Here is a 26,452-nt window from a genome sequence, read left to right on the forward strand (position 1 = left end):
TTGTACGAGTATAGAGATATTACAAGCAATATTTTCAGTATGTCCTTCGGTAACCTAAGATTTTCTCGTCTCACTACACCCGCAGTAATCTCTTATTTCAAGTTCAACGATGTCCTCAGAAGAAGGCAAACATCGCTTGCAAAATGATAGGAAGTAGTCTAACGTGAAAGCGGTGGAGGGGTCTCAGTTGCCTGTAGATCTTAATCTGTGCTGAGAAAAAAATGAAGAAGAGTGTTTCAGAGTTGAAACCATGTTGTGGTCTAGTACAGAAGTCAGCTGTGTTACCGTTCGTCTGTTTTTACGTTACTCGGAGTTCTCATGAAATAATCAAGATAAATGACTACACAACTTATGTGAAAATGAAGGTTTTCACACCGTATTAATGAAATAATACCTTCTTTGGTTTCTTTCTGGGTGAATCCACAATGTTTCCACGATGTTTCGGAAGGTACCCTCTCCTTTTCCAGTTTCGCCTTCATACACGCTATGGAATCGATAATTATAATGCATTTCCAACGGGAGTCAATATAATTTGAGATAAAATTGTCAAAAACACCATCTACACTTCTATTTACGAAAAGTGGACATATTTTATCACTGTCATACATGTTTTCTTCAAATGAGCAGTCTGGAATAAATCACCAGAATTTCACGTGTTAGAGGGATTTCATAGAATCTAGTTCATGTTAGGGTTATGTCACACTGTGTTCATGCCAGTCAGCATTTCTCACCTATTTTTCCTGATGTCCATTCTTGAGCCTGATATTCATTTTTTTTAGTTCGTATTTTATATTCGGAACCACAGAGATAGACTTCCTAAACTGCACAAAAATTTCCGCAGTTATCATATCAAACAGAATGAAAAGAAAAATCAAGAATTACATGTAGCGAAAACGATGAGGATCAAATTTGCCGTTTTTAATCGTGACTTTACATTAAAATATTCCTTATTTGAAAGAACTTTCGTAGGGAAATAAGGGCTTAACACTTCGTCGACGACTGTTTCAATAAAGATGGAGTAAAGTCTTTGATCGGGTAATGGAAGGGAAGAGAATAAGCAGTGTCCTAGTTTCGTGGCATTCACCTTAATAGATTGAAAGAGACGACGGTAAATCTGAATCTGGATGTCCGAATGGACACGTGAACCGCAACGCCTCCAGAATGTGAGCCCACGGCCATAACCATATATGTGAATCAATATTACGTTTTAAACAACATTCTTTATCTAGATTAAATGGTAGCTGTTCTGTTACTGGTTAGAAATATGGTAGAATTTTCCAGGAACAAATCAATTTCTTGACATCATTTTACTAACTAAAGGTATTGGCTATCTCTATTTCAAATACACTGTTCAACCAACGCAAAAGCCAGCTGCACTCAGAAGTAACTGATTTGATTGTTCCCATAACAAACCAACTATATGTATTAACGTAATATCCTAGTTTTCAGAAATGGTCCGATCTTTGAAGCGGGGCGTTTGAGGAATCATGTGGGAAAGTTCGGCAGATTTGCAGTGCCTTTTGTTTGTCCTGTATCGAAATTATTTCACGAGATTTTCCGATTCCTTCTGATTTCTCGCATTTTTTTGTGTTAAATATTGCGACGTCTGGTACTACGACGCAGTCTGGTAGATAATAGGTTACCTTTAGTAACACTAAAAAGAAGTTTGAGTATGCAATATTAAGCAGTTATACTTAATTAAAAACATGTAAACATGGAAGTCAGTGTTAAGTATACTTATGCTGGTTGCCATGGCGACGCACCTGCGACGGCAGCGACGCCCAGCGGCCGAGGCTGCGCCATATCGGTAGCTAGCTTGAAACAGGGCAATGCTCCGTACCACTTCTCCTGCAGGATGTCCATGTAGCCGTTGTTTGAATACTTGGAGATCACCGCCGATATGCTGTCCTGTGAATAAAACATAAGTCTGCCCACCACGACGTTCTGACTTTAAGAGTGTAAAAGCCTGAAATCCATATACACGGTCCAATCAAATTAATATGAACGCAGTCTATGTTCGATGTCAAAGTGCAATAACCACCAACAGAGGGAAGGTGACACCATCAGCAGTGAAGAAGGTATAAAACGTATGGATGGTTAGTTGTTTTAGTGCGGAAACGGAGTGATTTATCTGACTATAGACCTATATCTCTAACGTCGATCAGTTGTAGAATTTTGGAACACGTATTATGTTCGAGTATAATGACTTTTCTGGAGACTAGAAATCTACTCTGTAGGAATCAGCATGGGTTTCGAAAAAGACGGTCGTGTGAAACCCAGCTCGCGCCATTCGTCCACGAGACTCAGAGGGCCATAGACACGGGTTCCCAGGTAGATGCCGTGTTTCTTGACTTCCACAAGGCGTTCGATACAGTTTCCTACAGTCGTTTGATGAACAAAGTAAGAGCATATGGACGATCAGACCAATTGTGTGATTGGATTGAAGAGTTCCTAGATAACAGAACGCAGCATGTCATTCTCAATGGAGAGAAGTCTTCCGAAGTAAGAGTGATTTCAGGTGTGCCGCAGGGGAGTGTCATAGGACCGTTGCTATTCACAATATACATAAATGACCTTGTGGATGACATCGGAAGTTCACTGAGGCTTTTTGCAGATGATGCTGTGGTGTATCGAGAGGTTGTAACAATGGAAAATTGTACTGAAATGCAGGAGGATCTGCAGCGAATTGACGCATGGTGCAGGGAATGGCAATTGAATCTCAATGTAGACAAGTTTAATGTGCTGCGAATGCATAGAAAGATAGATCCCTTATCATTTAGCTACAAAATAGCAGGTCAGCAACTGGAAGCAGTTAATTCCATAAATTATCTGGGAGTACGCATTAGGAGTGATTTAAAATGGAATGATCATATAAAGTTGATCGTCGGTAAAGCAGATGCCAGACTGACATTCATTGGAAGAATCCTAAAGAAATGCATTCCGAAAACAAAGGAAGTAGGTTACAGTACGCTTGTTCGCCCACTGCTTGAATACTGCTCAGCAGTGTGGGATCCGTACCAGATAGGGTTGATAGAAGAGATAGAGAAGATCCAACGGAGAGCAGCGCGCTTCGTTACAGGATCATTTAGTAATCGCGAAAGCGTTACGGAGATGATAGATAAACTCCAGTGGAAGACTCTGCAGGAGAGACGCTCAGTAGCTCGGTACGGGCTTTTGTTGAAGTTTCGAGAACATACCTTCACCGAAGAGTCAAGCAGTATATTGCTCCCTCCTACGTATATCTCGCGAAGAGACCAAGAGGATAAAATCAGAGAGATTAGAGCCCACACAGAGGCATACCGACAATCCTTCTTTCCACGAACAATACGAGACTGGAATAGAAGGGAGAACCGATAGAGGTACTCAGGGTACCCTCCGCCACACACCGTCAGGTGGCTTGCGGAGTATGGATGTAGATGTAGATGTTCAAAAGGGTATGATCATTGGCTTTCGGGCCAAACGTGGAAGCGTGTCTGAAACCTCTAGGTTTGTAAATTGCTCGCGTGGCAACATGGTTGGAGTATACCATGCATGGCAAAATGGCGCTATCCTAAGCCGGCACCGAGGCAGCTGCGGTGAACCACGTGTCGTACATAACAGAGGAAAAGACGGCAACTGTTGAGCAACTGACCGCCCAAATGAACCAAGGGCTACCAACAGTGTCTCCTCAACGACCGTTCAACGAACGTTACTGCGTATGAGCCTCCGCAGCAGGCGCCTTGCCCGTGCACCCATGCTGACAATAAACCGCAACTGGACGTCCACTGAGTGGCGGCAGGTGGCCTTTCCAGATGAATCATCTTTTATACTCCATCGGTACGAAACGTCTGAAAGCAAATACCTTGAAACAAAAGTCGGAACTGTCGAGAACGGAGGAGGAAGTGTTATGGTCTAGGGAATATTTTTGTAGCATTCCCTCTGTGATATCATTATGGAAGGTACAATGCATCAACACAAGTATGCATCTTTCCTTGGGGACTATTTAGACCACTATATGCAGCTTGTTTTTCCTCTGCGTGACGGCATTTACCAGCAAAACAATGTAAGTTGTCACATAGCTCGCAGTGTACCTGCGTGGTTCAAAGTGCACGGGGATTATTCTACCACACTGCCTTGGCCACCAAACTTGCCGGATTTACGAATAATGGAGAATCTGAGGGACCATCTTCATCGGGTTTTTCGCGTCATGGATCCTCAACGAAGAAACCTAGCGCAGCTGCCCAAGGCACTGGATCGGCGTGGGATGACATCCCTGTCGATACCTTTCAGAACCTAATTGACTGTACTCCTGCACGTCTTGCTGCAAAAGGCGGTTATTCATGCTTTTGACAAGTGGTCACATTAATGTGACTGGACGTTGTATTACAAATATTTACGACTCGTTTGTATCCTGGTATGGTATTAGAAAATTATTATTTTTATTATAATGATCATCATCATTATCACTCGTGTTATTGCTAAAATTATAACCTATTGAAAATATACAAATGATAGTTACAGTGTGAGAGTACAGAAGGTATGTCGTGTATATTGTAACAGTATTCCTAACTTTGATTCATGAACGAAACCTGATGTCATGCCTCTCCATGGTATCTTTCGACTAGGTGGATTATGATATATAATTAGAACAATATCTGTGCTGTGGCACAGAACTTTGTTTTCTCATTTTTGCAATCGACCGGGTTGAATTCTTCGATTAAATAGGTTAGTACCAATATTGTAGCCTACTGTCAATCCATAATCAGTTGAATGTCGTCATTTACTTTAGCAATGCCACTTGTGGTGAAATCATGCTTCCGAAACCTTATTGGTGTGTGTTACAAAGTTGATTTGCTCACTTGAACATGTATTATACATACTAATCTTTCGTCAGAACGATGAATATTGTTTTAAGCAGAGGGATTATTTGGTGTAGCATCCTCCTGTAAGTTTTCGGGAACCTTGGAAATACTCATCTGATCATTAAAACTGCAGCACCACGAAGGCACCGTGCAAATTTGTCATGATGGCGTAAGGTGTGTTACATACTTGAACCTGCAAATTTTAAAATCTTAGTGCAACCGCGCAAAGTAGATGGTAGTGCACGCCACCTACAGTCTGTATACAAGGAAATATAGCACAGTGGTTTTGTCATTCAGGCATTGAATTTCAACGTTGTTTATGAGAGATGTTAGTGGAAGGAAGTTAAACGTCTACCGGCTCAGGTCGGCTTTCGACAGTAGCCGGATTATGTCCTTTCGAGTATATGGTTTATCACTGCTTCTCGCGTTGTCTGGGACACCATGAATGTCATGCGGATATACACTCCTGGAAATTGAAATAAGAACACCGTGAATTCATTGTCCCAGGAAGGGGAAACTTTATTGACACATTCCTGGGGTCAGATACATCACATGATCACACTGACAGTACCACAGGCACATAGACACAGGCAACAGAGCATGCACAATGTCGGCACTAGTACAGTGTATATCCACCTTTCGCAGCAATGCAGGCTGCTAGTCTCCCATGGAGACGATCGTAGAGATGCTGGATGTAGTCCTGTGGAACGGCTTGCCATGCCATTTCCACCTGGCGCCTAAGTTGGACCAGCGTTCGTGCTGGACGTGCAGACCGCGTGAGACGACGCTTCATCCAGTCCCAAACATGCTCAATGGGGGACAGATCCGGAGATCTTGCTGGCCAGGGTAGTTGACTTACACCTTCTAGAGCACGTTGGGTGGCACGGGATACATGCGGACGTGCATTGTCCTGTTGGAACAGCAAGTTCCCTTGCCGGTCTAGGAATGGTAGAACGATGGGTTCGATGACGGTTTGGATGTACCGTGCACTATTCAGTGTCCCCTCGACGATCACCAGTGGTGTACGGCCAGTGTAGGAGATCGCTCCCCACACCATGATGCCGGGTGTTGGCCCTGTGTGCCTCGGTCGTATGCAGTCCTGATTGTGGCGCTCACCTGCACGGCGCCAAACACGCATACGACCATCATTGGCACCAAGGCAGAAGCGACTCTCATCGCTGAAGACGACACGTCTCCATTCGTCCCTCCATTCACGCCTGTCGCGACACCACTGGAGGCGGGCTGCACGATGTTGGGGCGTGAGCGGAAGACGGCCTAACGGTGTGCGGGACCGTAGCCCAGCTTCATGGAGACGGTTGCGAATGGTCCTCGCCGATACCCCAGGAGCAACAGTGTCCCTAATTTGCTGGGAAGTGGCGGTGCGGTCCCCTACGGCACTGCGTAGGATCCTACGGTCTTGGCGTGCATCCGTGCGTCGCTGCGGTCCGGTCCCAGGTCGACGGGCACGTGCACCTTCCGCCGACCACTGGCGACACCATCGATGTACTGTGGAGACCTCACGCCCCACGTGTTGAGCAATTCGGCGGTACGTCCACCCGGCCTCCCGCATGCCCACTGTACGCCCTCGCTCAAAGTCCGTCAACTGCACATACGGTTCACGTCCACGCTGTCGCGGCATGCTACCAGTGTTAAAGACTGCGATGGAGCTCCGTATGCCACGGCAAACTGGCTGACACTGACGGCGGCGGTGCACAAATGCTGCGCAGCTAGCGCCATTCGACGGCCAACACCGCGGTTCCTGGTGTGTCCGCTGTGCCGTGCGTGTGATCATTGCTTGTACAGCCCTCTCGCAGTGTCCGGAGCAAGTATGGTGGGTCTGACACACCGGTGTCAATGTGTTCTTTTTTCCATTTCCAGGAGTGTATTATCGATGGCTTCAGGAGGGCAATGCTCAACGCCATGCATGATTTCAACGGTAGCAATTAACTAGCGCTCGAGAGAACAGATAAAGTATATTATTCATTCGGGCATGTAGAAGCCATCGAAGAAATTCAGAGGCGGCCTGCTGGATTTGGTACGGTAGGTTTGATCAACACACGAGTATCACGGAGATGCTTAATGAACTCATGTGGGAATCCCTGAATGGAAGCCGACGTTCTATTCGCGGAACATTATTGAGGGAATTTAGAGAAGTGCCGTTTCAAGCGGACGGTAGAACGTCTCTACTGCCACCAACGCACATTTGCCGGAAGGACCACGGAGGTAAGATAAGGGAAATTAGGACTCCTACTGGGGCCATATAAACAGTCGATTTTTCCCTCGCTCTGTTTGCGAGTGGAACATGAAAGGAAATGACTAGTAGTGGTACAGAGTACCCTCCGCCACTCACCGTACGGTGAACTGCGGAATATGTATGTAGATGTAGGATAGCATAGTCACGTCATGTCGTTTGAGTAAGGAAATAGGTTTGTTTGCATAATGACTGGTATCCAGGCGGACAGTACGACGCTTGGAGTACCACGGACTGTCGGTATGGTTACCATCGTGTCTTCCCTTAAAACGGCAGCAGGGAGAGGCGCGTCCAGAGTACGGCGCCCAGAGACAACAACGGGCACTGAAGTGGCACCAGGCTGTCTTTTCATAAGAGGCTGGAGTACAGCATCACGATCGACGTATCCTCAAGTGGACGCTTCGAGTTGAACTAACGCTGACTGAATTCGTCATCGTCATACGCGACCAGAAGTTGTCATGATTGTGTGGGGTGCAACTGAATATATAACAGGACCACTTCTGGTTCGCATAGGCAACAACGTGGACAGCATATTTCTGATGTGTAAAGGTCGGTAGCTTTCAAAAATATTGCCCAATACTGCATGTTGCCTGTGCTGTCCTGGCCTATCTCAATACAAAATGTGTTCGCCTGTTGTACTTCAGGCACTTTCTCCTGATTTCTCACCTATTGTAAGTATCTGGTCATGGGCTGCTAAGAGACTGGCACGCTACCACTCGCCAGCCACTACGATTGAGGAACTCTGGCATACAATTGAAGCAGCATGGAATGACGAACCTATATCCGCATCCAAACGTAGTCCAGCAAGATGCCCGTCCGGAATGGAGGTCATTGTTGCTGCCAAAGGTGGCAGTTCTGTGTAATAAATTTCGCACCCTGATACCCTGATATGACCTGCATCAGCAAATTTTTAGCTTATAAACAATTATACTTCTATGAAAGAGCTTCACAGGACAGTTCTTTTTTTATATTTATGGTAGAAACAAAATCGTTCTTGACACATAATGGTGTGAAGAAAGAGTCGTATTCAGTAGCTATCTACATTTCTATAACATACAAAAATATTCGTACTCAAAGGCTATATAATGTTTCCAAGAGGAAGTGATAGCATTAATGTATGTGAGCTTAGTATTTTATGCCGCCCGAATCATGTTTTTCCACTCGCAAGAATTTGAGGTACTTAAGCGAAAGGTATTTGTATAGAGTGTTGCCATGTATAGAAGTAAAACATGAACTATAAAAAAGTTTGGACAAGAAAAGGACAGAAGCTTTTGGAATGTGGTACTACAGAAGAATGCGAAAGATCAGATGGGTACGACGCGTAACTAACGAGGAGGTACTGAACAAAATTGCCGAGAAACGAAATTTGAGGTACAACTTGACTAAAAGAAGGTATCGGTTGCCAGGATACATTCTGAGACACAGGGGATCACAAATTTAGTATTGGAGGAAGTGTTGGGGGTAAAAATTGTAGACGGAGATCAAGAGATGAATACAGTAAGCAGATTCAGAAGGACTTGGGTTGCAGAGGTTATTCGCAGATGAAGAGGCTTGCACATGACAGAACAGGCTGCAGAGCTGCATCAAATCAGTTTTCGTACTGCAGACCACAACAAGAACAATAGCAGCAACAACAACAAGCGGAGGTATGAAAAAAGACAATTACCGAGGGATGAGATGCATAACATCAGCTGAGACAGGGCACTTAAAATATATACAGAACGAGTAAATACGGCGATGTGTGGTTTTCGCTAGCATGTGGCAGACGATGCAGCGAATTTTCTGAAGTACGCTAGTAATTTTTAATTTTTATGTCTGTCACATTATGACACTGAATTTTTTAAAGTAGAGCTACATACATTTTCTGTGGCACTGGAAGGAACCTCCGAAGATGACTTGAACGACATAATATGTGTGAATCTTTATCAAATAGAAACTAGATAAATGTCGCAAACTATTGTCCGAGCGTCAGGAAAAAAGTTCCCACAAACGTGTACCCCATTTTACCAAATGTTGGCAATCAGGTAACTCAGGTATATTTAGCGTGTTTATTATTGTGTCACATTACGTGATCCACATGTAGAGCTTGAACACATACGTGCTACAAAGCGATTCCGGACAACAATACTGCACACTGAATTTCATCTGCTCTTGTCGCAGCGCAGGTTCTTATTTTACGGCATTTCATGTTTTCAGGAGCCGTCAGTAATTTCTTGTAGAGCTCTTGTTTTACTTTCCGCACAAATAAAATTCCAGAGACGTTAAAACTGGTTATTACACAAACCATTTTGTGTTCCTTCAAAGAGCAATCGTACAGTCTACAGACGTTCTGTTAATAAGGTCTGTAATTGTCCGTGCTGAATGTGTGGGACATCTGCCAAGTTCGTGCCGCATGACTGCTGTACAATCAATGAGATATGATTCAATAACTGTGGCAGCATATTTGTAGGAGCTATAGATTCTTGCTCTTCTTTGGAGTTCTATTAATAAATAAGGACCAATGATGTGATTCTTGATAAGATCGCATCACACGTCTACAGACCAAGATTGTTTTTTACTCATATCTGTCAGTATTCAACTGACCAGCGGTGCGTACTGCGAAGACTGATTTGCCCATGCTTTTAAATGATTCTTCATCAGTATACAAAATCTTGCATAGGGACACAGCATCACATTGCACTTTTCGTACGCACCAGTCGGAGAAATGTAATCTATATTGAAAGTTATCGCCATGGAGAGAAATTTGAAAGGATGAAATGCTGAGGAATGTATTATTTTCAGCTCACTCCTTTGGCTGGTTCCAATCACTCATTCCAGCTGTCTTATAGCGATATGTGTATTGTGTGTTAGCACTGATGAAATTTTATTTTCATTTCTCACATTAGTTGCTGTTACTTTCCGTTGGCGTATTTTATTCTTCTTATTTTGAGGTACTTGAAAAACTTTTTTGTACTGTTAGCAAGGACAGAGCGTGGGATTTTAGCGATCAGGATACCTCTCAGCATACATACACACTGCTGATCGATAATTTGCTTACATTTGCGATAAAAGAATACTTATTCACTTTTTCGACTTCGTTGACATTGTGAAAATTTGAATAGCTTCTAAATCTACGTGATTACTCCTCAGTTCGCAACTAAGTGTCTGGCAGAGCGTTCATCGAACAATTTTTTAGACAGATACAACAGCAGAACACAGACTGATAGGCTTCAAACGAATCGGTAAACACCCCAAGCGTACTTGTTTGCCAACGGTTGACAAAGCAGGATAGACGTTTGCGAGACTACTCCTGATGATCGGGCAATGGTTGGCGGTGTTTTTATCTTTTCGCTATTTGATCATGTTCTACACATGATATGTCGTTGAAGTACTCTTCCAAGGCTCTTTGCGATTCCTCAGATGGAGGTATATAGTTCAGTCAACAAAAAAAAAAAGTCGGTGTCATATATCGACAGCTACAAACTTTAAAAATTACTTGTGCACCTGCCTGTGCGCTATAGTTTACCAAAAGCTGCACCTTGATACATTTACTCGTTTTGGATATGTTTAGCTGCCTCATACTTACATCAAAGAGAAAACCCTTAACGGGTGACTAGTCGACACTCAAATGCTTCGCTTTCAGAACAAAAATGTTACTGAAACTGTTTTTTGTATAAAGAGCAGTTTAACCACCCAGGTGTGTGTCAAAATGTTAGGAAACATTTGTTGAGTTTTGCAGTGTCAGAACAGAAATGACCAATGATAAAATACACACACTTAAAAATAAATACCAAAGATAGGACCTAGAAAGCCGTTTAACTGTCAGTAATTTAGTAATTGAAGATAGTCACCCAAACAATTATGACCGGAAGTGATTCCCCCCCTCCACCCAAAAGAAACATTTCAAAAAAATGAATGTAACTCCATCTTAAAAAAAAAAAAAAAAAAAAAAAAGACGATCACATTATAGTGCCTCAGACTTATTCCATGTCTTATTGTTAAGCAAATACCATCTACTGAGATTGATAGACTGCGCTGAAATGTGTTTGAGGCATACAATAAATGTAACAGTGATTGCGCCTTATAGAGGCGGAACTCCACAATATGTTTTATAAAGCAGATTGGGATGTTTGCTATAGAGTCCTTCTTTATCTCATTAACGAGTTCGCTGAGACTCTGAATCTTTCTTTTGGACACATAGAGTAGTGAATTATTAAACAGTGATCACCTTCAGAGGGAAACCCTTGGTCATGCCAACAGCATACGTATCTTCATTAATGGCGTCGCCGATCTTCTGGAGTTTGCATCCATGGTCCGTGGCGCGATAGTAGTCGAGGATAGGTGTGTCCGCTATCAGGATATCCAGAGAGCCATTTCTGCAAACAAACAGAAAGCGTACAGGAAGGTCCTTCACATAATCGCTAAAAACATACTGTATCTACTAAAACAACATCCTATACTCGTAGGTCTATAGTGCAATGTATTGAGAATATATTTGAATCTTGCTGTTGATTAACATTTACTGAATTTTCCATCGGTGCTTGGCAGAACATTTGTTTTCCTCTCTAATATTACTATTGATTTATTAAACTAAGCATGTCCTTAGATTTATTATGTAATTAAAACAGAGCGATGAACATCTGCAAAACAATTCACCTAAAGAAAGTCACATTAAAAGAGTTAAGACTGTGTATGCGTAAGCTCGAGATAATTCTATAATTGTATGATTCTATGATTGCATGCAACACGTGTTTCTCAAGGATTTTCATCTTCTAGTAAGCCACGTGCATCTGCCACTATCTTGTGAATGTTTCCATTCATTTGAAAAGTTTGTTCCAGACTGGATATGCTGCACAATCGAACCAATAAGGAAAATAGTAAAAAACAGTCTATTCGGCGCTTTAAGTGTACTCATACAAACTGACAAGGTTCTTAGCATTCTTTTCTCGCTACCTACTTGTTAACATAGTATGTCAGGGTACCCCAAGTTTTTTTCTATTTAAGATTCTGCTGGTCAAGCAACTTTTATGGTGTATTCAAGACGGAGAAGAAATACGTTCGTAGCACCTTTCTCAAGTGACTTTTTGAAATCGTGGGATACCGATATGCTGTCGGCTGAGCGACTGTTGAAATATAACTCTTCGCAAAAGCATGTTCAGTCCATACAGATTTCACTGTGTCCTGCAGTTGATATTTCACAAATAGATGGAATCTGCATACTCTTATAAAGCTAATGCATATGTTTTACTTTTACCGCGCAAGGTGGTGCAGTGGTTAAGTCCCTTGTCACGGCGGCTATTGAGGAATATACAAGATGAGGTGCCTAATATTTTCATCTCAAATTACAGTCAGTTCCACAATAAAGTGACGCCGTTATCTGCATGAAATAAAATACGCTATTATAAATATATATTTTCGTGAAAATGCATGTTATTACTAATTGCACAATTACCTAATCACCGTCGTTACCGATTATAGCTTGACATCTTGGCCCACTCTCCGGTAAATCACCCACGTTTCCAACCTCTAAATATCTTTTGACCCACTTCGCAATGAAAGTCGTTGACTTACTAAGAATTTTAGCAGCAGCTTCACATGGAAGTTTTGGTCCCTTTGGATGATTTATAAGGAACACTCCCTCGTGACGCTTCAGATATTTTGCAATCATTTTAAACTGCAATCGACAAAACAAAACACTCAACTCTCACATTATATACTGTGCAAACGGCACTGATAACAGATTCGAGACCACTACCAAAGATGTCGCTGCGGACGGTACATTTAAAAATATGGAGTACACATTCTTGGGGAATTGACTATAATTTTCATCTCTCACAGACATTTGTAATCTGTTTCCACTTAGAGGTACAGTGATCAGGTGCTCATGAAACAAAGAGCAATGCGTCCCTGCAACTTCATTAAATACCGTGATACAGACATCAAATTTGTTTTCCTAAACGAATTATGACTATTTCTTTCCGTCAGAATAGCAATCTAGATGAGACATATTCAATTATCCGTCATTTTTAGATCCGACAAGAAATTATGAAGTAAATATATATTGAATATAGAGATTTTTTGTGATTATTTTGCTTTCTTTTTCAAGCCCCATCACTCTGAGGTACTGTTAGTGCCTTACCAACAATGGCTTACGCATAGTCCACGTAACAGAAAAGTTCATTGAGGAATTATTCCTCAAAATAGAATTGTAATAGGCCTTTGGGAAACTTTAGTTACGTTTTGTATGTCAAAATAACATATTTCTTCTGAACCGTGACGCAATTTAATGTGAATCCTCCATGCAAAATGCCGACAGTTTCTGATAATAAGCAACTGCACTGATCGCTGGTAGGGTTAACTAAACAAGCTACGGGTAGTATGACGCAACGAAGACTACATATATACACTCCTGGAAATTGAAATAAGAACACCGTGAATTCATTGTCCCAGGAAGGGGAAACTTTATTGACACATTCCTGGGGTCAGATACATCACATGATCACACTGACAGTACCACAGGCAAATAGACACAGGCAACAGAGCATGCACAATGTCGGCACTAGTACAGTGTATATCCACCTTTCGCAGCAATGCAGGCTGCTATTCTCCCATGGAGACGATCGTAGAGATGCTGGATGTAGTCCTGTGGAACGGCTTGCCATGCCATTTCCACCTAGCGCCTCAGTTGGACCAGCGTTCGTGCTGGACGTGCAGACCGCGTGAGACGACGCTTCATCCAGTCCCAAACATGCTCAATGGGGGACAGATCCGGAGATCTTGCTGGCCAGGGTAGTTGACTTACACCTTCTAGAGCACGTTGGGTGGCACGGGATACATGCGGACGTGCATTGTCCTGTTGGAACAGCAAGTTCCCTTGCCGGTCTAGGAATGGTAGAACGATGGGTTCCATGACGGTTTGGATGTACCGTGCACTATTCAGTGTCCCCTCGACGATCACCAGTGGTGTACGGCCAGTGTAGGAGATCGCTCCCCACACCATGATGCCGGGTGTTGGCCCTGTGTGCCTCGGTCGTATGCAGTCCTGATTGTGGCGCTCACCTGCACGGCGCCAAACACGCATACGACCATCATTGGCACCAAGGCAGAAGCGACTCTCATCGCTGAAGACGACACGTCTCCATTCGTCCCTCCATTCACGCCTGTCGCGACACCACTGGAGGCGGGCTGCACGATGTTGGGGCGTGAGCGGAAGACGGCCTAACGGTGTGCGGGACCGTAGCCCAGCTTCATGGAGACGGTTGCGAATGGTCCTCGCCGATACCCCAGGAGCAACAGTGTCCCTAATTTGCTGGGAAGTGGCGGTGCGGTCCCCTACGGCACTGCGTAGGATCCTACGGTCTTGGCGTGCATCCGTGCGTCGCTGCGGTCCGGTCCCAGGTCGACGGGCACGTGCACCTTCCGCCGACCACTGGCGACAACATCGATGTACTGTGGAGACCTCACGCCCCACGTGTTGAGCAATTCGGCGGTACGTCCACCCGGCCTCCCGCATGCCCACTATACGCCCTCGCTCAAAGTCCGTCAACTGCACATACGGTTCACGTCCACGCTGTCGCGGCATGCTTCCATTGTTAAAGACTGCGATGGAGCTCCGTATGCCACGGCAAATTGGCTGACACTGACGGCGGCGGTGCACAAATGCTGCGCAGCTAGCGCCATTCGACGGCCAACACCGCGGTTCCTGGTGTGTCCGCTGTGCCGTGCGTGTGATCATTGCTTGTACAGCCCTCTCGCAGTGTCCGGAGCAAGTATGGTGGGTCTGACACACCGGTGTCAATGTGTTCCTTTTTCCATTTCCAGGAGTGTATTTAAACTGACATCTCAGAAAAATAATACCAAATAGCTTGGTACAGCACGATTAATACTGTCATGGGCAAGGCTGCACAATACACTTAATTTACGAGGCCAACTCTGCCCACGGTCTCACATATCCAGGGAACACTGTTGAACTCACGCCGACCAGTTACAAGAAATAAAATTAGGCATTTGACTGTTTTCTGGAAATTGTCTTAAATAATTATTTATGTCATTTTATGATCCTAACATGCTTTTTTCCACTTGAATTTCAGTATCCCTCTATAAAGACGGAAATGAAATTTGAATAACTTGAAAGCCCGCTAAAACGCTCCATTCGAATCATGTGATGCCTGTGACGTCACTGACTAGCTCGCTGCTCCTACTCTCACAATGCTAATTCACAGTGATGTCTTGTTTTGGAATTTACGTTTCAGAAAATGGGTTACAAGTGGTGTGTTGTGCCATACTGTACAATTAAATCTATAAAAAATACTGAAACAAGTGTTTCTGTGTTTGTTGCGGAGGATGACCACGCAAACAAGTTTGTTACTGAAAAGTTGTTTTAGAGTGGTCCAGAGAATGAGAAGATGAATAAAACGTTGTTCCACTGTACCGGCAAATTGCCACCACGTTTGCGCTCAAGTTCACTAACTTAATTAAAAATGTGTTGCACTGTGAAGTTGAAATTAATTTCTCTCCGAAATATGCTTTCCTGCTGTAACAACGAAGGATAGCGTCATTCAAAGGAAAGTAAACTCCAAGTCAAAATTGTCGTTTTACCCAACGACGCTTAAATTATTCGGTAGTTCAGTTGTTAGGGCGGAAGAGCGTTGAATTTCACTATATAATGTCCGAAGATTGCTGGTTCGAATCTACCCAGACAGATTATTTTGTCTTATTTGTAAGACGACTCGACAGTACTCTCATATCAAAAAACCAAATCACAATTACAAAATTTCACCAATCCCATCAGAAATAGAATATTATTGTGTTTTCCTTGCTGTTTACATGCGCTTACGTTTTCAGTCACTGTTCAGACACGTCACATTCAAAAAGATATTTCTATTTAATGTGACCACTCATTTTTTACTTTATTGGAAACAATATTTTTATATTCGTACTGCCAAGATGGGATCCTTACGGTTTAAACTTTTGCAGTTTCATCATCTTACATAAAGATGATGTAAGTCTGCTTCAGACGCCAACGTTAGTTTACACTCACAAACATTGCAGCCCTTAACGTTTGTGTCACCTGCATATTGTACATGCTCTGAATCTCTCCTCATTACCTCATCGTCCTTCACCTCGTTGCACTGTGAACGTATCGTGTATCTTCACTACTAGCAATGCTTTCCAAAAAGTGAACTGTTTGTTCGCAAAGTAAATACATTTATTCTCTGCTGTTCATTTCTCAGAAAAAGACTAATTTGAAGCTATAAATAATACAACCCATAGTAGAAACAACTGCTACACTCAGTTCTTGCCAACACTATTTTCGTGTAAAAGTTTTAGAACATATTACCCTTCCAGGATTCGAACAAGCGATCTTTTCCTTTGCAGTTGGATGCGCTATCCGTTACGCCACCTAACGCCTCCGGATGACGACTTTCTGCTGAGTGTGTTCTGGAGACAAAATCAGCACTAAGTTTTGTCAAGAATAGCTTTATTGTGCTTTGGGTTGAAGCTCATGACTGATAGTCGACAGTATAGTTATAATATACGGACTCATTTGCAAAAGTTTTACAATTCCTTAGTTTTGAGCGAGTTTGCTGATGTCGCTCGGAGCAGGGAAAAGAACGTCCGTCGTTGCACATATCGCCGCTCTAAATGGAGGAGCATTAACGCATCAAGTTTCGCAAGATTTCCACTATCAGCGTTCACAAAATTCCTTGTTATTGTTATTTAAAAGTTCTAATTGCGTTTTGCGTCACTAAATAGGTAAACTGTTTGCAGAAAAAGTGCGTAAAAACCTCTTATAACGCACGTATAGCTTCGTTTTGCTCCTAGTCTGTGACGTCACCAGAGCGTAAAACGTGACCAGATCTTGGTATTTAACTATTTTTAAGCTTTAATTACATAGGAATAACATGTATTTTGTGAAAATGTTGACCGTAAATGCTGTTTGAATGTTATAATCAGTCAGAATAGCAACTATCCGAACCATATTTTTAGCTTAGAAAATAGCCTATTGCAGCAATAATGAAACAGAACTCAATTTCTGACACAGTCCTATCACCACAGTTACGCGCCATTCATAATCATTCATCCATGTACCAACTATAAAACAAAATACATGTAATATCAAGCACTTCAGCAATGAGCAGACACAGTGCAGCGCTATAGTTACAGTTCCTATCCAAATGGATGCTCAGTGGAGCGCAGCGCAAAACGTCTTTAGCAGTTTTATAGCTTTTACTAATACATCTGGTAATTTTTCTAGCAGTTCTTAGTGTTAGAATGTTTCATCAGGACAGAAGGTCAATCTGTTTTAAGGGGTAAGTCACTGTACTCGAACAGGTCTTCTAGTTTTAAAACACTGACCTCAAACATCAGTGACCAAGTTTACATTCAGAACCTAGCTACTCTTCTGGATACAATACCGAGGCGGCGCATTAGCGGTGACGTTGCTATAACGAAGTTGCACTACGCTGTCAGGCAGCCACGCATTGTGGGCCTGCCTCGGCTCATTTGCTTCTTCTCTGCCTCCATCGGCCTGGACGCTCTCCTCAGACCAATGAGCAGTTAGATTTCCTCATCGCAACTTCTTTCCATGCCAAGTTACTGGAGGGTTAGCGATTAGCGTGCCGACAACGCCCCCTTCATCACGAGCGTACCGTACAGCTCAGTGTCCCTCCCCGGGATTAGATTAGATTAGATTCAGTTTTCGTTCCACAGACCCAAAAATGAGATGATTCTCATCGGTGTGGAACGTGTCAGAAAGTATGAAACAAAAAACATAGAACATTTGAATATAATACTCACTTCCCTGATCATCTCTCAGGATATTGTCATTGACTGTGAATGCATTGCACTAAACTGGAACTGCTGATATTTACGGAATTAATAGACCGTCAGAATGAAACATAGTTATGCACTTTTAATAAATTTATCGTACACGAAATACATGAACTTGAATGTTGTGACTAAGTGCTCTCAAAAGTGAATTCTAACAGACTTTTTACTTAAGCTGGTCTAACTGTACCTGTTAAGAAATGCATCTATAGAGCAGGAGCTGCCTACCAAAAAGTCTTTAAAGCTCCGTTTAAACTCTGCTTTATCTTAAACCATGTTTTTAATGACTGCTGTCTGGAACCGCGCGACCGCTACGATCGCAGGCTCGAATCCTGCCTCGGGCATGGATGTGTGTCATGTCCTTAGGTTAGTTAGGTTTAAGTAGTTCTAAGTTCTAGAGGACTGATGACCTCAGAAGTTAAGTCCCATAGTGCTCAGAGCCATTTGAACCACAATAACTGCTGGCAGATTATTGATAATGTGTGTTCCTGAATATTGGACCTCTTTTTGGACCGAAGAAAGTAATTTTAGGTCTTTATAGAGATAGTACGTATTGAACTATGGTAGGAAATAGAGACATATTATTTGTAAGAAATTTCGTTAAGAAATAAATATACTGAGAAACAGTGGTTAGAATACCCAGTTCCTTGAACAGGTTTGTACATGATGTTCTTGAATTTCACCAAAAATGAGTCTTATTACATGCTTTTGCACCTCAAAAACCTTTGCCCGGTTTACGAGCTACACTAGAATATGATCCCATATGACATAAAAAAATGAAAGTATGTAAAGCCGGTAATTTTTCATTTATATCTCCTACATCGGACATGATTTGCATTGCAAATTCAGATTTGTTTAGGCGCTTCATAAATTCTGTGGTATGCTCTTCCCAACTGAATTTACTATCGTGTTTTAATTCCAGAAATTTAACAACGTCTGCCTCTTCTATACGCAAGCCTTCATATGTTACACGCATGCTGGAAAGAACTCTCTTGCAGGTTATGAAATGCATATAGTGGGTCTTTTCAAAGTTTAATAGTAGTGAATTATCTTTAAATCGTTTATTAATGTCATTGAAAATTTGATTAGCAGCCATTTCTAAATAAGTACATGACTTCCTATTTATTGCAATGTTTGTATCATCTGGAAACAAAACAAACTTTGTGTCTAGCAGTCTAACATACGAAATGTCATTAATGTGCACAAGGAAAAGCAACGGACACAAGATGGAAGTTTGAGGAGCACCATATGTAATTCACTTCCATTGAGATGAAGACTGATTACTTATTCCACAAGTATTTCGCAACGACACCCTTTGTTTCCTTTAGTTGGGTAAGACTCGAACCACTTTGAAGCACTGCAAGAGACACCATAATATTCTAATATACTTAATAGGACGCTCTCTCGCTTGCTAAATTAGGTTTCTATAGTTGTCGTCAGACAAATTCCCAGGTAGTTCCTTGCACAAATTGATCCTGAACTGCACCGACAAAATTTTGGGCATTGTTCACCGACGTTTTTTGAATATTTTAGTATCTGCGTCTCGTGATCTCCAGTGACTCGTTACAGATGTGTTAATGTAATTGTGATTTACTCGCATGCTACGCCAGTTACCTTTGTTCCTGTAAAAGTATCTTCACAGGGACGAAAAAGCCTTTAATGCGTAACATTCTAACACGGAACGATTCCGATTCTCGATATGTGCAGATGCAAAGATACTGTGATGTGGTTGCAGTCAGTATGGAAACATCTCAGCATGGCACACGCGAACCAGGTACACATAGGTCAATCCTTGATCAATAAAATGTCCATACATCTGTGTATCACTATCAACGTACAACTAATACTGCCAGAAAAACAAACCTGAGGAAGAACCGAGTAGCACTGAATGCAAGCTTGAAGGCGAAGAGTGAAGTGGATGTTACTGTTACTTAACAGCAACTACCGTGAGTGAATGGAACAAACAAGATATACAACGCAATCCATCTACATTTATATTGTTGTGCAGATACACTGCCTGACAAAAAAGTAAAACACAGAGAGGGAGGCGGATAAGGAATGAAAATTCATGGCCGGCCGCTGTGACCGAGCGGTTGTAGGCGCTTCAGTCCGGAACCACACTGCTGCTACGGTCGCAGTTTCGAATCCTGCCTCGGGTATGGATGTGTGTGATGTCCTTAGGTTAGTTAGGTTTAAGTAGTTCTAAGTCTAGGGGACTGATGACCTCAGATGTTAAGTCCCATAGTGCTTAGAGCCATTTGAAAATTCATGGGTTGAGAGGTTATGTGATTTTGTTTCACTGATTACAAGATCGGGTCAAATTCACATGCCTGGCAGTATGACACTGCAACCCCATTGGCCTGGATGCATCCACTGGATTCTGGCACTCGGACAGAGTTAGTGTCTGAGCTGGTTCCACACATGTACTATCGGGGACAGATCTGGGGATCTCGCTGGCTACAGGAGTACCTCAACGCCACGCATACAGTTCATACAGACGCCTAGCCCCCCCCCCCCCCTCCCCATCATCGGTAACTGCCGTCACCAGAAGTCATACCCGATGGCTCCCCTCAATATGACGCCAGAAGTAACACCGTTATGCCTCTCCAAAGCAATGGAAGAATGAGATCTCTCCCAGGTCGTCGCCATACTCCCGAAAGATGGTTATCTGGGTAGTGCAGGACAATAATTCATGGCTGAAAATAATGTGACGTCATTCATCAACAATGTGCTTCGTGGCCACAGCACTACTCCACGACGCTGCTATTTGCTGTGTGTTGTTAACAGCAGCTTATGTAGGGACGGTAATTCCCTAGGTTGATACTCTTCAACCAACTGTGCTAGCTGACACAGGATGTTGTTCGGAGTCCCTTACTTGGTGTCTGGTGCAAGAGGTTACGATGCGTAAACAATGCGGCGAGCTTCCCTTGTGGTGGTCAGATGTGGTCAACTGGAACCTTGATGACGAGTATGCCTGGTCTCACGTTCCCATGCATTCAACAACGGTGTACTGGCACAAATATACTTATTGTACGATTCTACCAGCCGGGTCGGCCGTTGTAGCCGAGCGCCTCTAGGCGCTACAGTCTGGAACCGCGAGACCGCTACGGTCGCAGGTTCGAATCTTGCCTCGGGCATGGATGTGTGTGATGTCCTTAGGTTAGTTAGGTTTAAGTAGTTCTAAGTTCTAGGGGGCTGATGACCACAGCAGTTAAGTCCCATAGTGGAGGAGGAGATTAGTGTTTAACGTCCCGTCGACAACGAGGTCATTAGAGACGGAGCGCAAGCTCGGGTGAGGCAAGGATGGGGAAGGAAATTGGCCGTGCCCTTTCAAAGGAACCATCCCGGCATTTGCCTGAAGCGATTTAGGGAAATCACGGAAAACCTAAATCAGGATGGCCGGAGACGGGATTGAACCGTCGTCCTCCCGAATGCGAGTCCAGTGTGCAGTCCCATAGTGCTCAGAGCCATTTGTACCTTTTTTTTCTACCAGCCGGCCAAATGGAGACACATAATGAGGCCCCTTTCGAACTTCGTCAGGTGCTGATAACGCTGTCTTGCTGATAATGCTGTCTCACACTAGTCAGTCATTATTATCGTGTTTGACACTGTTCACGCCCCATATACAGTATATCCTACCAATCCTTGTTATAATACCAAATACAAACAACATTAATGCACTCTGGTGGCCATTTCAGCTGTCACAGAGAATTGTTAGTTCAATCATTTACCCTCTCGGCGATCTTGTGTATGAGTACTTGGTTACAAAATGGTTCAAATGGCTCTAAGCACTATGGGACTCAACTTCTGAGGTCATCAGTCCCCTAGAACTTAGAACTAATTAAACCTAACTAACCTAAGGACATCACACACATCCATGCCCAAGGCAGGATTCGAACCGGCGACCGTAGTGGTCGCGCGGTTCTAGACTGTTGCGCCTACAACCGCTCGGCCACCTCGGCCGGCCACTTGGTTACATTAACATCCATTGATGTCTACTGGATACTTTACTTTTTTTTTTACCAGACACTGCGTTATCAGTGCAACAGAGACACAAATATAAATGGGAGAATGATACCAAATGAAATGTATTGTCCGCAGCTCGTGGTCGTGTGGTAGCGTTCTCGCTTCCCACGCCCGGGTTCCCGGGTTCGGTTCCCGGAGGGGTCATGGATTTTCTCTGCCTCGTGATGACTGGGTGTTGTGTGCTATCCTTAGGTTAGTTCGGTTGAAGTAGTTCTAAGTTATAGGAGACTGATGACCATAGATGTTAAGTCCCATAGTGCTCAGAGCCATTTGAACCATTTTTTTTTTTTTTTGGAAATGTATTTATCTCGTAAAGTGCGACTGGATGCCACTAATCACTTTTAGTGAAATACTCAAAAAACATCCCTGGGCAGCCTCAGAAATTTCTGGTGCAATCTGGGTGCCCCCTCTTCTTCTCTTGTCCTGCTGAGTTACAGATACGTTTCAACTGACATCGAAGTCGGAGGTACTTTAAATTTCAGTTTTTCTTTGACTTCAGTCCCTGTATAAAGGCAAAAAATGAAGCAAGAAAGGAGTTTTCAGAATATGAGATTGGAACTCTTTTTTGCGAAAAATGAGCTTCAGTACGTCAGGAAGAAAGGGTAAAAATATCAGCATTGGTTCGTGACAGTGTTTAGATACAGCTATAATTGAAAGTATCTGTAGCTGTTGTGCGTATAGCATGTTTTATACTGTAGAGCTCACGGTTATTCCAAAGTAGTTAATTAATGATTATTCCCGTTTCCTCCACTGCCTTAAAGGAAATGTTTTAACAACTATAATGAAATCGCAGATGTACAATGACGCAGTCTTACTGAACCTGAATTTCGGCCTGAAATTTGTGACCCTTTAAGCACCCTCTGATAAGCAAACAACTCAAAAATTGATCTGACATTCTGGGTGCGGAATTTGAGCTCACGGGCAGATTTGACATAAAGTCTATGGCTCGAAAAATAACTGCTTAGGTGGCAATCGCAAAGCACTCAGAACCTTCCTTCTTTGAATCAACGTTTATTTGCAGGGTTTGTTAACTGCAGCATAAAATGAATTACGTAGGTGGAGTCAAAATGATTGAATAAACTTGACGACAGTGTATATTATAGTTTCAAATCAAAACGTTTATTAAAGAAACACCTCTTTATGCGATTATAAACTGTTGAGATAGCAACGCCAGCTAACAGCCAATGCTGGCCGGGGTGTCCGAGCGGTTCTAAGCGCTACAGTCTGGAACCCCGCGACCGCTTCGGTCGCAGGTTCGAGTCCTGCCTCGGGCAAGGATGTGTGTGATGTCCTTAGGTTAGTTAGGTTTAAGTAGTTCTAAGTTCTAGGGAACTGATGACCTCAGAAGTTAAGTCCCATAGTGCTCAGAGCCATTTGAACCATTTTTTACAGCCAATGCGCACAGTACTTTACTATCATCCGACTAAATGAAAACCAAAAGTCTTTTCCTATACTTATTACTTCTTTTATCACGTCACCTGGCGAGGTCGTTAGAGTTCTTAACATAAAATGCTCTGCGAAAACACCTAAGACCCACAATGACTTCTTTCAGAAAATTATTTCGAATACGCCTCTGTATACCGCACAGAACTCAGAAAATAAACTTGTCTGTGCCATCCTCTCATGATCTCTTCACTCAACCATCTCCCTGCACGATATGTCCAGCTTTACTCCACCCCAGAACGTAGCGTCAATTTTCGTGCCTAAACAAGCACCCTCCCCCGGTTCCTTCATACTGCGTGCTCCTTCGCCACCTCAGCTACCTAACCTGTCATTGGCTGTCACTTTTACTGTGTACCTTCTAGCCGCGTCGCCAGTAGTGACATATCTTAACACAGCATAAAATTTACAACATGCCAGCCTATAGCGTCTCATACACTCTTTCGCAGTCCCTGTTACGGGCTTCTAGGGATTGTAGAGGAGACTAAGTAGATAAAGTTTCGATAAGGAACCCATGTTCGGAAATGTTCAGTTTCTATATAAAATAAGTTGGAAGATGGAATCGCTTTCAAGTCTCCAGCTTCACAGTACGAACACAAACTGAGAAGAGGACGCCGTCGACAGTTATTGTACTAAGTGACATGACATAACCACTTTCGTTCGCCTACAGAATCAACTGCGAGAAACTGGTAGGTTCTCAACTAGGAGGGCAGACTTCGGTGCTCCATGGACGCACCGAGCACTCGACTTTGAAGAGGACGTCCTTCATCCCTACAAGAGAACCTGACGAGGAGTACTCGAAACATTGCCCATACCATGGGCTCCTGTAGAGCGCACAGGTCAGAGCTTATTGTCTCTGTCCATGTGAGCTTACCGTGCATAGGGATATTTTAAAGTGATCCCACCTTCAAACCTATTTTACATTCAAACGATACGATCCGGATATGGTTTGCTTCTCACAACCTTAGATACTAAATCCGCTTTGCACCACTTACAAGTGTGTGATAAACGTTATAAACTACCCTCTATAAAGGACGCTAAAACATACACACACAGTTTCATGGCATACAAAGTTTAAATGTTCAGTTGCTTCTAGTTGTTTTCCCGGACTATAATACACTCCGTCGACCATTTGAGGGAGTATACTGGTATTTAACACCGAAATGAGAGTTTCTTCGATGTATGACTTTGAAACACAATTTTTAAAACCAATAAACAATGCAGTTTTCGGTAAGCCTCTGAGTAATTTGAGAAACAACGGACAAATTTACATAATGTACAGCTGGAAGTGGTATTATGACGCAAGGTGTTATATTACGAAGCCACATTTTAAACAGGGCACTATGTTCAATGAAAAATGTTTCACTGTGACGATGACTAAGGTTTCGGTAGTGTTCACAAGACCTATGTCGGTATGTGTATATTGGACATATCCAAACGTCAAATGTGCCAGTTTCATTATGAGTTTGTGAAAACCAATTTCACAGAGCCAAAGTTACTTAAATCGCTACGGGTAATTCTATCTATTCGATGAGAGGTTCCAATCCTTACGAAATAATAAGGTGCCACGCCGACTGATTCGACACGTCTGGATATGCGGCTGATAATCCTTATGGCATAACATTGCCTGCAAACAATAAAGTTATCGGCCTAATGAAAGACGAGGCAAATAGGTTGCAGACTGTGAAGTTTGTGGGCTTCATATAAAATATGAACGTGTACCGTATGGATTCGCTTGCCACGCAAAGCCAGGTAAAGAGTGTACACTTTGCAGCCTTAATGGCGGTCACGATTGACTGCAAAGAGCAGCTGCTGGGTGAGTTGACACTACTCCACATCAGATGTACCAAGTAAGCTTTCGGTCATGAGACTATATGGTACACCCTTTATCAGAAATGAAAGTCGGTCTGATGCACCGTGATGGTCATTTGTAAGAATGGCATCCACACCCTTCCATACTCGCACTATTCACACAAGTGACAGAGGAAGGAAAAACGAATGTATGCGCCTAATGTAAGTAAAGTTAAAATGCGTGTGTGTATTCGGAGTAGTGAAAGCCGTTTGTCATAGTGTAAACAGATGGTAGTTGACAAATTTGATGGTGTTGAGACAGCAACCAGCATCAAATTTATTTTCAGTTCCTTTATTCAAAAGGGAATTTATATCTTACTACAATTCTCATGATGCTAAATGTAAATAAATAATGTCTTACCTATACAGTACTCACAAAAACTCTATCTTTCACGTGGAACATCTTTATGATTAATGTAACAGCATTCGCTCTAAAACTCACAAAATCAATGTCTCTCTGTACTAGTCTAAAAGGCGTTTCAGTTCCGTAAGTGAATATACGATCACTTTCCAAATATGGGACATCTTTATGATGTTGCGATGTATCATAGCATCTTTGACACTCATATGTTTGTAAGCACTTTGTATATATCAAAACATGTGGTGCATGTTAGAAATCTGTTCTGTGACAAATCTAAAGTATTCAGCGAGAAAATTTTACGTCTGCAACGATAAGAATGCAGTGGGAATGCATTCACATATGTTGGACGAAAACTATGAAATAAATACTCCAAACCGACATTTCACGTAAGTCACATCCAATGCAAATCTGTAAGGCAACCATCTGTGTGGCGTGCTTATAATTATGTATTATTTATATTTTAGGACAATTAATCTATAAAAAACGCGCCACATGTTCTAATGAAAGCATGAAAACCGTCTGAAGATGAACCATAATGATTCGGAACCGGTAACGGTACCTTTTGAATAACGGGACTGAAAATAAATTCGTGGCTAGTTGCTGTCTCAACACCATCAACATTTGTCTTCAAATAACAGCCACAGTAGCCAACTATGTCATCATATGACAAAACTGCATGAAACTTACCTCGCCACGTAATGAGAAATATACATGCTTTCAAGAAACATAAAATTAACCCGATGAAAACGCCTCTTAACATTAAATTCAACAAAGAGTATATGTCACTTAAAAATAGCTCCGAAATATGTCAAAGTCAAAGTTAACTGCAAAACTAAAGATGCCAGGTCTGCTAAGCGAAAATGTGAAAATATA

The 26,452-nt window shown here is 42.6% G+C and overlaps 1 protein-coding gene across 1 annotated transcript in view; it reads right to left on the reverse strand.

Moving 5' to 3' along the window:
• The window catches only part of LOC126249396 (glutamate receptor ionotropic, NMDA 3A-like), a 128,434-nt gene that overhangs the window by 90,169 nt on the left and 11,813 nt on the right, over positions 1-26,452 (reverse strand). Inside the window, exons 2-3 of the mRNA XM_049951048.1 lie at positions 11,300-11,447; positions 1,764-1,908 (exon numbers count right to left, since the gene is read on the reverse strand). Coding sequence (XP_049807005.1) covers positions 1,764-1,908; positions 11,300-11,447 — 293 coding nt within the window. The remainder of the gene's footprint in view (positions 1-1,763; positions 1,909-11,299; positions 11,448-26,452) is intronic.

The sequence above is a fragment of the Schistocerca nitens genome, chromosome 3 (assembly GCF_023898315.1).
Source record: "Schistocerca nitens isolate TAMUIC-IGC-003100 chromosome 3, iqSchNite1.1, whole genome shotgun sequence".
NCBI classification, from domain to species: domain Eukaryota; kingdom Metazoa; phylum Arthropoda; class Insecta; order Orthoptera; family Acrididae; genus Schistocerca; species Schistocerca nitens.